General features: G+C 30.0%; 1 protein-coding gene across 1 annotated transcript; it reads left to right on the top strand.

Annotated features, from left to right (window-relative positions):
- Positions 1-2,306: 2,306 nt before the first annotated feature.
- On the top strand, positions 2,307-14,519 carry LOC107436372 (clotting factor B-like; the record flags this gene model as incomplete). The annotated part of the gene is given in 5 exon segments (XM_043056214.2): positions 2,307-2,392; positions 6,566-6,681; positions 7,351-7,616; positions 9,242-9,405; positions 12,351-14,519. Coding segments are annotated over 5 exon segments (797 nt in total), but the record flags the coding sequence as incomplete, so codon positions are not given.
- Positions 14,520-14,728: the final 209 nt, after the last annotated feature.

Below are 14,728 nucleotides of genomic sequence, written 5' to 3'. Positions count from 1 at the left end.
TCCAACAATGTACCCGTCCTCCTTTGAAACTAACCCGTAGCTTCTAAATAAATAAAAATATAATTTTCTCTTATTTATTACAAACATTTATATAAATTGCACAATGAATTAGTAGATACTAGGATTACAAATACTAGGATTACATTATACAGTAATAAAAGAAATACTAGGTTACCAATAGTAACCTAGTATTTCCTTCATGAAATAATTTCTTTCTTTTATGAAATAATTTAAATGACAAAAGTCAAGTTATCTTGAATGTCAATTTATCCGAAAGTACTGCGTTTTTTAAATGAATCGAATATGACGTTTGCCAGTTCCACAATCAAGCCAATGATTTACAGAGGTTTCTGCACAGAAATTTGAAAGAGGTTTTCCATTGAGGTAGATGTTGATGATCTCGTGTTTTCAGGCTATTGCAGTATTAAATTGATAGAAAAAAACAAAAGGAAAAGTGAGCTATGAAATTGAATGATAAAAAATAACTGTGTCTTTATTCATATTATTCATTTTGATTTGTTATGGGATAGAACACCGATGATTTTAAGGAAAGTGGATAGATTTTAAAAAATCATAGAAAATCATAGAAATGAGATAATTAGAAGATATTAATTTTATACAATCACAAACTATTTAAAGTATTATCTATTAAAAATATAATTAAAAATTTATGATTAACATTAGTTTATGGACGTTTAAAGTCAATGTTTAAACTTTGCTAATCAATAGTATAGCGAAAAGCTATGTTAAATACAGGACACATAAAAATAGATAACTGTTTAAAAGAGAACCAGGCGACCGAAATTAAAAAGAAAATATATATTATAATAGGAAATCGCTTGAGCAATGTTAAAGAAATATTTTGAGGTAAAAATGAACTAGTTTAAATAATATTAAATGGTGATGAATTTGGCGAAGAAGTCGCTCTACATTGGAAATCATATAAACATGGCCGCCGAGTACTCTAACCCTAATTTGATGGAACAGCTGAATTTAAAATGCTCATTACTGGGAAAATAGCCCCTCCAGAGGCCAAAAAAGACTCACCTGAGATGCCTTGGAGAATTACATAGTGATTTTAACAGAAATTATAGAAAAATAAAGGAAATACAATTGTTTTATTTGAAGATATTTAGAGCTTGTTATGGAGACGTCGTTCCCTTATGCTGGCTGGAGCAGCTCTGAAGGTAGTTTAACTGTGGGCTTGAAGAATCAAAGGACAAAATTGGTAATACTACACCCCAAATTACAACGTTATAAAATTGAACTGTGTTATAGACTATGCCTCATATAAATATAGTGAATAAATGTAACTATGGTTTTCTGGAGTTACAGTATCCTTATCGGTCTAAATATGAACTTTACGGGGGTATATGCATTAGAATTGATAAGACACTCAAAAAGAAAAAATTATGATAAGACTGTAACAAATTTTATACTGTATCCCCTTCAGTATCAAGTATTCGGGTCTATCGCTCTCAGGAATAAAAATACAGTCATTGAAAAGTATCATGTGTCTTGAAATTCAGAAAAAAATATCGCAATATTTTTCACCTGTATTATCATCAGTTTATCAAAATTATCATCAGTATTTTCTATAAAATCATTGCATAGTGAAAGTCCAGAATGTCTTCTATACTTTAACACATCTAAAATAAAATATAATATTATATAATGTTCCAAAAACTGAAGTGGAAAGATATATATTCAATAACATAAAAACTTGCATTGCTTCAATTACTTATGAAGGCTTTAGAAGTCACGATGTTTCCAACACTCAAAAATGGGCGCCCATTCTAAAATCTCTAGATGTGAAGGCTCAACACGTCCAGTGAGTCTTGAGAAAGAGAGCCTGTTTTTCAACGCTCGAAACATGTCCACTTTTACCACCTTCATAAGTTTTTGAGGGAAATGAAGTTTTTATATTATTAATAATGATATAATACTTTACTGTTTCTAAGGGTAGAATTGAAAACTTATTATCATTCATTTTTTGACAAAAAAATATATTCATTTCTTTTTTTTTCTTAAGAAAAAAAGATTGAGTACATAGAAAGTAAGATATCAGTGAAAGCAAGTTTAATAATTGCTGTCCTTAGATGCGTGAATATCATCGTTTCTGTTGTTTCAGAATGACCTCGTCATATTGCGCAATTGGATAGACCAGCGCTTTTATCTTAATTTCGAACACGCGCGCGATTTTCTATGCTTTCATTATTCGAGAAATCTCAGAAAGACTTTTATATTTATTTATTTATTTTATTTATTTATTTTTTTTTTGTCAATTAGTGGTTTTTATTTTGTAGAATCCCGGGAAACTAATACTAGAAGAGGATCATTCCAAAGAATTGTTGGTGGAAAGGAAGCTGAACCTTTCACTTGGCCTTGGGTGGTAAGTTCTTAATTGGCTTTGTTTTATTCGTTAAAAAGATAGTAATAGATATTTGAACATGAGAGTGAACACTTGATGAGACGCCACTAATAAGATCGAAATGGAACTCTGGAATTAAATTGATCATTTCTATTTAAATAGATTGAAAACTGTATTCTCTAATTCGTTCCATTTTGCGTTTAATATTTCATATTAACTCTTTCTTTGTCGGCTTCGCATCTCATACGTTCGGTGTTTTTGTGCCCGTATGATCGACGCCGATCCATACACGACGAAGAGAAAAATGGCATCAAAATTTATTGCACCGCTACTTACACGTCTCTTTATATCACGCTGTTATTTTTGTACTTTTGAATATTGCTAAGAATAACGCAACTAGACCCACTTTCTTCGCATTTTTCGCAGTGAGATTTCCCGCCTTGAATGAAAATCAAAATCATATTGAATTTTTATGACAAAATAAGCGAAAAAAAAATAATTTGTAATTAATTATTTCCGTTTTGTGATTAATGTGATTTTAACACTCTGATGCCCAAGGTAGGTTAAGAAGGTTAGATGCCACGGTTAGGTAATTTAGAAAATTATTTTCCAAAATATTTATTACCTAATTTTAATAATTATTTTATGCAGAAATGTATCTTCAACACCGTAAAGCAGTAGAGTTAATAAGTATGTTATCACGATGTATTTTTTTAAGATAAAACTTGAGTGCATTGCAGGGAAAACTGGAGATTAGTGGACGGGACGCGTCTTTCCAAATCAGACATCAATAAGAGCCCTTATTTTATACAACGCGTACTTTTTCGCCAAGAGCAAACATGTATCGTCAAAAGTGGCAGATGAATGAGGCTGACAACGAAATGTATTTTATGCAGCTTCGTTTTAAGAGCTTTTTTAATATTCTGGTTGTAAATTAAATGAATGGACTTTTTTTAATTGTCTACTTTGTAGTCACAGTTAACAAAATGAATTTAAAATAGTGGAAGCAAGCAAAATCATTATTGAAAAAAAATTTTTTTTTTTTTTTTTTTTGGGGGGGGGGGTAATCAACTTCTGTTTTAAATTTACAACGTTTAATAATTGGTAAGCAATCTATATATATATTTCTCTTACATGGCAACAAAAAAAAGCCTCATTACAACTCCCCGAATGGCAACGCTAGAAAATCTACCAATGATTGCCGCTAAAAATCTCACATGCCAAATCTAGCTGAGATGGCTCAACATATAGAGCTTTTAAAAACGGAAACTGAAATAACCAGAGAGAGCATAAGCTAGGCAGAAGTGAGTAGTCTTTGTCGATAGATCTCTATTTTAGTATTTTGTCGAAAGCGCGTTTTTTCATGAATTTATGTATTACGAATTTATTTGACGATTTTTGATTTATATCACGAATTTATTTGTTTTACTAGAATTTATTTGTTTATACAGGTTTTTCCATTACAATTCACTTATTTCAATTTTTAATAGACTTAATTATAGCCAAAATTTTAACCTTTTTAAAGAGATATTAGTTTTAGAAATTTTATTTTAAGATTTTATACTATAGCACATTTCTAATAGGTTTAACGAATTACATGTCATTTATTTGAATTCAAATTTATTTTAATGACTTAGTATTTACTAAAAGGATGTATTTTTTTTTAAAAAAAGTTGTTATATGGATTTGAATGATTGTTTTGAATTCTTAGAATTTTGTGCATTTGCAATGTACCTTAGTTAGTAGCGAGCGAAGCGAGCTTGGTTTGCGAAGCAAACCATATAAGATTGCGTAGCAATTTTCGGGCGTTGGCGAGCGTTAGCGAGCAGGGGGCGCAGCCCACTAGTCTTATATGAAACTCTGAACTTAATTTAACAAAAACGCACGGGGAAAAAAATAGCGGTTTTTAAAATGTTTCAGACACATATGAAAACAACAAATTAAAATTTATTATATTTACGTTTTTCAAGTGGATAATAGTTTCATAGGATAACAAAATAATTGGAAATAATTTTATTTTCTGCGTCCTAAAACAAAGATTGTAAATCAGCATTTTCGAAAGATGTCAGGGGGAAAGGGAAGTTTTTCGACGGCGATCGAAGTTTTGTATTCTAAATGATGAGTCTAATGATAATATCCATTTCAGTTAGACAAAAATTAAAATATTTTTCTAATTTAAAATATTTAAAAAAAATAGTTTTTTAAATTTTTATTTTTGTTTTATGTTTGTAAGTTTCTTTGAGTTCATACTTGAATTTTGATAAATAAAGTAGTGATAACATCACCATTAATTTTATTCGCATTATTTAAGAATAATATTAAATTCGATCGAAAATTCGGCTATCAAAATATTTTATTTATTGATAAAAGTTTTCTTGCAGCTATAATGATACCAATGAATCCTTCATTGCCACCAGGCATAGTGTTACAAAAAGAGATTTGAGTGTATTGGCTTGATGGAAAGTGTTAAAAATTTCGAATATAAAATTCACCCATCACAGATCCGAACGTGATTTAATAAAAACTGTATTAAAAATAAAAAGAAATGTTTTTAATATATTTGGAAATTTAATAATGAAAATAATTTTTTTTCTTAATTAACAATATTTTAATTGGTATTTTCATATGCGAAAATGATTCGCGTTAATTTCAAAATTGATTACTTTAAATAGGAATTTTTAATGTGGAATGAATATAAATACTTCATTAAAAGTATGAGTTGTACAATAAATGAAAAAGTAGTTTTTACCATTCTCATCAAACTTAATTGTGGTCATTAATATATATTTTAGAATAGTGAAATAAAACACAAAATTAAGACACAGTAATGATCACCGTAGGAAAATTTTAAAATAAAAAAATTAACATGTTAATGAAAAGCCAAGATGAATTAAATCAGTGCTAACAAAACCATTTTCTTTCAGTGGTATCCCTGGGGTAGAATCACTTAGAATATAAGATTTTGATCTTTATTTTAGACAAAAAAGTCTCGAACTTAATTTGTAATTTTTTTCTTCTATCGTTCAAATTTCATATACTATAATTTAATTTTCAGATTTTATATCCAAAACATTTGTGACGATTACAAAAATTTTGCGTTTAAAGGCCAAGATAAAAAAAAAACCAATTAAAAATTTTAATATATCTTATTTTCTAATTATCTAATTTTGATTTATAAAGTTTTTTTCCTAGACATCAGGAATCTATTGCCTTCTTTCCCATTTCATCGTTATCTTAAAACAAAAAGTTTTCGATTTTTATTAATACTGCACAATTTTAAGAAATTAAAATTATGTAGTTATTATTATTTATATCTTTATTTTTGAATATTACTTGCGTGAAGTTTCATAGAACCTTGCGCACATGCTCACTTTCTCTACTCTTCATGGCCCGCCTGCATACTAAAAGTTAAAATTTCTAGTTCCATGGTATACTATTTGAATTAGGGAAGAAATACATTCCATTCATTTTTATGTTAAATAAGTTCGACTAACTGCTGCTAAATAATTTCAAATACAATTCTGTTTCAACCGACCAAATATCTTGTTGAATAGAGATATGGGTTAATTCTTCTCCATTGTGATTTTTATTAATTATTATTATTATAATTTTTTGCGTCTCCCAATTTTTTTTTTAATATTATAAAATCGAAAATCTGGAAGACGATCAATGTAAAAAAAAGAGAATCACATTGCGAAAAAATGGGGTTACCGGAAAAGGAATGAAAAATAGGGGTTAATTGTTAATTGGCGAAATTTGATTGCGGTTAGGAGTACTAAATGATGTCTGATTTAGAAAGGTGCACATCGCATATTTCACCACCAATAGGTCGAGCAAAAAAATGTTTGCTATCAAAGGTATTTTGCATTTAGGATAGAACATATATTAAGTTTCAGAAATAAAAAATTACTTTTTTTGAGTTGCAAATTCGAGTGTTATACAATGGAATTTTCGAAATCGTACTTATGCTTGTTTTTTATAGTTATTTGGCATTTTAAATAGTTTGTAATTCTTAGACACATTCGTATTTGCTCTCTAATCGATTTAGCAAATGAAAATGCAGATTTTGAGAATACCTAATTTGACAATGAGAAAATGTCACTGCTCTTGTTATTCCTAAAAATTAAAGACACGGTACAAAAAATATTAGATTGTTTCTTTATTTCATTTGCTTTTATTTCTGTTTTTTCTTAGGCGGCGCTTTATAAAGTCACTTCATCTGGAGGTAATCGTTTTCTTTGTGCCGGATCATTGATCAACGAAAATTTCGTATTAACTGCAGCCCATGTTTTCACACCAGATGATTTAAGGTATGCCTGCCCTGTTTTTTATTTAAAAAATTTATTTCCTTGTTCTGCCATCATGTTTAGAATTTTAGTGTAAAAGTCGTTGTTGTGAGATTATACAGCATTTAAGGTAAATCGGATGTTTAATCCCAAATCTCTGAATCACAAATAACTGGGTAAATTAAAATCTGTTCCCATTTCATTCTGTAGTAGTTGAAGGCATGTGGCATCTGTACTTCGATTGATTTCAAATGAGGCCATGTCACTTTCACCGAAATACTTGACACACTTTATATTTTCCTTTTTTTGCAAACTAAAAAGCGTGATTTTTAATCCCTTCCTTCTCGCTCCAGTGGAAATGACGGGGTGAGGTTTCGCCCTCTATTTCTCGCTCCCGTGATATTTCCGGGCTGGAGTGTTCAATAGTAACGTGCCAATAAGAATAAAACTGCTTCATTTCTTTTGCACGGAAAACATTTTATTTCTCATTTTACGCACCAGATGGTAGTACCAGACTATTTTTAAGGTAATTGTAGATAGTTAGTTAATTTTAAACTAGATGTCAGCACTAATCAGGGATACAGGGATAAGAAAAATAGGCACTTTTATGACCGTTTTCTTTGAAATTAACCGATCGTTAAGGGGTTAAAGACGTGTTAACAAAAAATTAATTGTAAATAATCTGAATTTCAGGACATCCACGTTTGTGGTACTATTAGGCACACACACTGGAAAGGAAGCCCGTGCTGAGTATGTTGTTATGAATGTGGTACAGCACCCAAAGTACGAGCAACGATACTATTATCACGATATAGCATTACTGAGGTTGGAGCGTCCAGTAACCTTTGACGATTATGTTATGCCTGTTTGTTTACCTTCTCCTTCGGTTCCTCTTTTTAGAGATGATGATTTGATTGGTAAAAAAGTGACCGTCATGGGATGGGGTGATGATGCTTTTGGTACGTATGTTTTTAATTTCTAAAATTTTCTTAGTACCTCTCAGAAAAGAAACTAAAAAAATTACAGTTGGAGTCCTTTAACACGAAGCAAAATTTTAAACTGAATATACAATCTTACTGAAAAGAATCGATTAAACGTAAAATTGAAATTTTAACCTGAAATATAATTTAGGTATCCGATTGGTTAAACTGGCTATTTTTGTTTAAAAATGCTTAGTTCAAATTTTAATCTTATGTTAGGTAAATAGGGGTTCTAAAATTATAAATTTAAAGTAAAGTTAAAAAATGTATGAAGTGTTTTTCAAAATAAGGGCGAGTTGGAGCTTAAATTTTTTATGTCGCGCAAACATTTCTACAATAATAATCATAAATTTGAGAATATATCCTTTCTCCAGGTCAATAATGTTATTACCTGTGTTTTAAATTAAAATCTTATGAAATTTTTCAAGAGATAACGAAATGAGACTAAGTATATTCTTTAATATTGAATTTTTAAAGGGAAATTCGAGATATTCTTACTTTAACTTAATCAAAAAAATTGAAAATTTCGCACTTTATCAGTTTGAGTACATTAACGCCCTATACACGTTACCTATATTCGTTTGAATAATTTATATGAATTTGAGGCGTAATTTGTTTATAGAATAGTCCAGCTCAAATTTTTCAAACAATAGGAAAAATCTGCCGCCAGATGTATAAAAGTGGATGAGCGATTAAATTTCATTGTGTCCAGATCACGCTATTGGTAGAAAATAACATCACTACGTATGGGAGACATTATGTATCAGCTGGAGTTTTCCTTACTTTAGCTGCAGATTTCGATTTTACGTGTTCTCTGAATTTATAAATATTTACGCGCAATATCACGTTCTAATAAATGTTTACGCAATATCAGTAATAAAGTTTATTTTCATGACTTTGACTCTAAAAGAAATTATGACAAAATTGGGTGGATTGTAAATAATGTTTTTATTATTGATCAATTTTAATAATTAAAATAAATATTTATTGAATCATACGCATTATACATTATAACGTTTGCAACAGAACCAAGCAAAAAGTAGATTGATTGTGTTTACAATGCTAAAGGTGCTAACACTAACGTAAGATGGTGCACAGCTTGCAACAAGAACAGACAGTAATACACAAATGAAATTATGCTAAATCAGGACTGCCAAAAAAGCGAGTTATTCAAAATCTAGCAACCATGTCACTTTTTTTTAAAAATACATCTATAAATAAATAAAACAAATTTTCACTTCAAACTCACCAGAGTTACTTAATAACATTTAATATCTTATGAAACGCGACAGATTTGAGCTCAGAAATAATCTAATTTACTTCTTTTATTAAGAACAAAATTATCCGTTGGAAAATATCGCCTTGCAGAATAAGCAATAGTAAGCAGTTGCAAACTTTCTAACCGGAACTAGAACTGGTATTGAGCTCGTGATTGTTATTGTTTACATTTATATTGAAAACACCATCCATACATGCCATCTCCTTTCCCACAAGTAGTGATTTCATTTTCGACCAATAGCGTGATCAGGCCACTTTGAAATTTAATCGTTCGTTAAAAGTGGGCAGCTATGAGACTATCTTGTAATTCCTAAACACTATTGCAGGAGGTGTGACGAGTCGAGTATTGAAGGAAGCCACCTTTCCCATTGTGTCTAGAGTAGAGTGTAATGCCTCTTACATCCAAGTAGTTTCGAACCGTTTTCCAAGAGGTATAACCCATGATATGCTATGTGCTGGTTCACCTAAAGGCGGAAAAGACGCATGTCAGGTAAACAATAGATCAATTCTTAACAAACACTCTGCGATATTTAGGGGGAACAATTGTTAAAAGGACGCTATATCACGGAAGAAACTTTTGAAGACTAATTCTGTTTTACTTGTAATTTACCCCATAAAGGACCAAAGCAAGCATATAAGCGGTATGACAGTTTTCCTTACTGCTTCTAGTGTCGCGTATATGGAGGAAAAAGTCAATAATGTAGGGTAAACTAACCAGTGAAGGAACAATTAAGCTCCGCTTGTCTTTTAAAAATAATTACATATTAATTTCAAAATTCGTGACAGTGTCAACATATTTGTTACTAAATGCAAATTATGTAAAAAAAATTGTAGAGAACTTAGATAATATTGTTTTAAAGTTTTGGAGGTTCAAATAACAAGTAGTAAGAAGACCAAGTGAAGGAACAGCTCTTACCAGTGAATGAACAGCCAGTAACGGAACACTTAATTTTGGTTATTTTTTAATGCTCTTTATGAATTTATAAGCCATACAAGTAGTTAAAAACAAACCTAGTTCTTAAAATTATAACATATTAATACTGGAAAATGTTAACTTTTGTTTTAATCATGAATTGAAAATTAAAGTATCAACATATTAGCACATACTGCTCATTCACTGGGAAATCAATGCCCAGTAAAGGAACATGCCTGTTCCCTCACTGGTTAGAAGTTGTTCTTCGTATTTTTAACATACTTTTCATGCGGAACATCACTAAAGGTACAAGAAAATTAAATTTTATCTTTTATTTTCATTAACTTAGAAAAAAAACCAGTAAAGGAACACTTGTTCCTTAACTGGTTTTTAATCGTTCGGTGATCCAGTGAATAAACACCCCTAATCTCAGTACTCTATTATGCTTAAAAAAATAAAACGTAACTTCAATAACTATATTTTGAATTCTCTTTTTCACAGTGAGTAAAATAAAACTATTACATGCAATTAATTCCACTTCAAACATATAAATACAAACACTCACCTTATAATTTTTTCAAATAAACAAGGTGTTGCAGAGATAATAACAAATTCAAAAAATTCCAAAATTTTTCAAAAAATTCTATTTGACCAGGTAATCCAAAACATTGCTAGATGACTTCCTATTGTTTGGCAGTAAGCTATTGTTACCAATCAATCTAAAGAAAAACTTTCAAATTCGTATTTTTAATCAATATATATGAAATGTTCCTTCACTGGGTAGTGTTCCTTCACTGGTTGGTTTACCCTATTATATTATTACACTTATTGTTGTCCTTTTTAAAATTCACTTAATAATAATTGCTATAAAATTATAGTTATAATTAATACTATAATTATTTTTCATAATTATAATTAATGATGTAATTATTGATGAGAAGTAAACTTTAAATATCTCCGGACCGTTAAGGGTTGAAATTTAAAGGTTAGAGAAAATTGATTTCAGGTAAACTTTGATATTTCAAATATGCTGAAAAAAAATTACGAAATATCTAAATGGAAGAAATTATTGCAGGATTACTTGCCCACTGCGTGATCAATAGCCGAGCTATAATTTCTTTGCATTTCGATATTTTGGAGGGGGGAAAATCAGCGTTTGAATTATCATGTTTGAATCAACTCAATTCTCTCTGAATTTCAAATTTTAATTTACTTCTGAAGGTGAAAGAGAATTTGCCAGGAAGGTTTACTTCCGTGTAGCGTCCTTAATTAATCCACGAATAAGGAGATTATTATTATTTTTTTTGTTGCTTAATTTGTTTTTGATGCCATGCATCTGTGAATTGTTTAATAAAATACTTATCTCGTCGATTATCAGGTTTTTCTCCATACTTGCTTAACAATGAAAGGAGTTATCCCAAAATAAGCTCCCCCACAACAGCTTAGAGTGTTCTTTTACAAACATAAAATGTTGGATCCGGTGAATTTTCTGGCTGCAAACGCACTGTAATTTTTCGTTGTTTTAGCCATATCTTAAATGATTTCTGATGTATGAGGTGAACAGAACATTAATCATGTTAGAAAATAAGATCATCCTCAAACAAGTTTTCGAACTATGGAATCATATAGTGCTTGAGAATATACTAACCTTTTTGAGGATGCAAACCCTTCTAAGTTCATTTATGCTCATGCAACTCCATGTCCTCACATTAGCTGCGGATTTAACTGACATATGCATCAAATGATTCATTTCATCCTCCAAATTCAAATGCTTTGATTATCTTAGGATTCACAGAACAAACTTTCGTTGCAAAATTATTTCTCCTTTTAATCCTTCAAACCCCATAACACTTTTGACTTGCATCATCTTATTCTTACAATCTTTCATTTTATAACTGGTTTTGTTTTGAGAACACGAGACTAAAGCTTAAATTTATTAAGACACCTGAAAGTTGTTTTCGAAACATTAATTCATTCTTTTCATTGACGATGCAAATATCGTGCTCCTGAATCTTTTTTAAGTAAAGTCTTCATTACTTTTTCCACTATTACAACGATTAATTCTAGAAATTCCATCCTTCTGATACTGTTGTTGAATTCTACAAACACTTGATTCTGTGAGTTGGATATATATTGTCATTAAATTGTAGTTTTATTGATTCTAGAATATCTCGTATACATCCCATTTTGAAACAAATTCCAAGCATAAAACACAGATAAAAAAGTCTTTTTAAAATAATAAATCTGCAATAAATTTAAAATTTTCATAAGAAACTCGTTAATTAATTATTAAAGTCAATAGGAATACAAATCTACTACGTATTCATATTATTTAAAATTTATTTATGAACTATTAATGAAACTATTATGATAATTTAGACATGACACTATTGTGATAATTTAGACATGACACTATCATGATAATTTAGACATGACACTATTATGATAATTTAGACATGACAAAATTATGATAATTTAGACATGACACTATTATGATAATTTAGACATTTTATGTTTTGCAGGGAGATTCTGGTGGTCCTCTGACTACTATAGAAAATGGGAGATACACACAAGTAGGAATAGTATCCTTCGGCTTCAAATGCGGTGATAAGGACTACCCAGGAGTTTATACTAAAATATCTTCCTACCTTAGCTGGATTGCAGCAAATGCTCGCTGTGACATCTAATCAAAGTGAACTAAAGCTTTGAATCTGGCAAATTGAAACCTTGGTTACTATTTCATTGAAAATCAGACAACTTAACCTTGCGTTAGAGACAAGGCCGAATATTTATTTGATCAATGTCATGTACAATATACGGAAGTTTTTTTACCAAAATCTAAATGGTAAAATATAATAATGGTAAAATAAATTTTTTACCGAAATTTTAATAGTAAACTTGCTTTTGCAATAATACATAAAATATACAGAAGTATTTTTACTAAATCTAAATAGTAAATTCACTTCCTCAATATTACGTAAATCATACCAAAATGTTCTTACCGAAATAGAATGGTAAATTTATTTTATCAGTATTATATACGTACCAAAATAGGCTTTTTACCAAAATCTAAATGGTAAAATATTGTCAACATTATCTTACCGAAAGGTAGTTGGTAAAATCTATTCAGTTAATGTTTAGTAAATTTTACGTATAAAGCGTATTGACTTTACCAATTTCCCAAAAATGTACGCTTAATGTACGTATCATGCTTCATACGATGTATTATGTATATATTAAATATGATGTATATATTAAATGTATAGATTGACACACGAAAAACAAAGATGTTTTTTTTCCCTTTTAATAATATCAATGTAATAATCTTTAGATACCTATATAATATGTTTATAAAATATTATATTAGTAAAAGGTATTTAAGAAAACAACTTATTCGCCTAATTTATTCTCGGCATATTCCATTGTATGTAAATAAATCAATCATATATCAATATTATTGAAGTATTGCGCATTGCCAACTTTCTGCACTTTTTGCAGAGAAGTTTTCTAGTGTTAGTTATGTTTATGTTTTATTGAATTATTTTTCATTCATTTAAAATTATTTTCCACATCACTACACATGAATGATTTAAAAGTTCATATGCAACGCCCCTTTGTTTCAGCTCTTTCGATGTGAAGCTTTTAAAATGTTGGCATAATTGCCAAAAGTTCCGGAAGCTTTGGTTTTTAAATGTCTACCGCTCTATAAAATATTTTGCAAAGAAGTGTAGTAGTTGCCAGGCCTGAACATGAAAACTTCTCATCTGATTATTTATTATCATATTGTATATTTTTACATTTCCATGCTTTATGTTAGCAGTATTAATCTTTTTTTTCTACATACCTGTGTTCCATTTATAGCTTTTTAACACGTTGAATGCCATTTAGGTCACCGGTGACCGGCACTGAGTTTGTTCGTAGAGCCACGGGGGTCGTCGGTGACGGGCGGAGCCAAGATTATTTAGAAACACATGATTCTAGTAAATTTTTAATTTTTTTAAAACTACTATCGTTACTAAAATGGTTTGAAGAAATTAATGCAGTATAGAACACACAGAAATTCATCATAATTCACCACTTTTTCCAGATATGTCATGCTAAAACTTTTAGAAAACTAGCGAAATATGTCCAATATTTGCAAATTTAGTTTGTAGTTATTTACCGTGTGGTCAGACGGGCAAGCCATGCAAAATTATCCTGGCATTCAACGTGTTAAATTAACTTTTCTGCACAATTATATTGATGATCACTGATTCATACTCCCAGTACATGTTTATTAACCTCTTCCAAACGGGCGAGTCATTTATGCATTCTCAGGGTGTCGATAATCAGTGTAAAAAAAGATAAAACTAGTAGCTAAACTATTTTAAAGCAGTTTATTTGTGGACGGGGTAATAATAGTTTGCTTCATTTAACTCCCCACTACTTAGTTCGAATTAAAAATTGCATAGTTATACTTTTAACACACTAGGATTGGATGTGTTAGACTTAGAGTAAAAGCAAAAATAAGTCTGTCAAATTAGCTATGCCCAAACCTAAGCTACCGCTTTTTATTTTTTACAATCCTGATTCTGATTCCGTATTAATACATTTATGACTCTCCCGTTCCGAAAAGGTTAAGCTTACTTTGTCTTGTAAATGTGCGTTGTACTAATTAGTAATAATAAAACATACATTGAAAAACTTTTAAATTGTAGATTGGAATTTTATGCACTCATTTTCCTTGTTTCAGATCTCTTCAAAAAATAAGTGAATCAATTAGAGCAAATGATGATTTAAGCTACAAAATCAGACCAAAAAAGACACTTTCGATTGCTTAATCAGAGGGACAATATTTTCAAGATTACGGCTTTTATAATTTGTGGATCAAAAATCAAAATCCGATTGAAAAAAATGTTTG

The sequence above is a fragment of the Parasteatoda tepidariorum genome, chromosome 6 (genome assembly GCF_043381705.1).
Source record: "Parasteatoda tepidariorum isolate YZ-2023 chromosome 6, CAS_Ptep_4.0, whole genome shotgun sequence".
Lineage (NCBI taxonomy): Eukaryota > Metazoa > Arthropoda > Arachnida > Araneae > Theridiidae > Parasteatoda > Parasteatoda tepidariorum.
The sequence above is the reverse complement of the archived record's forward strand: the minus strand, read 5'-3'. Positions and strand labels throughout refer to the sequence as shown.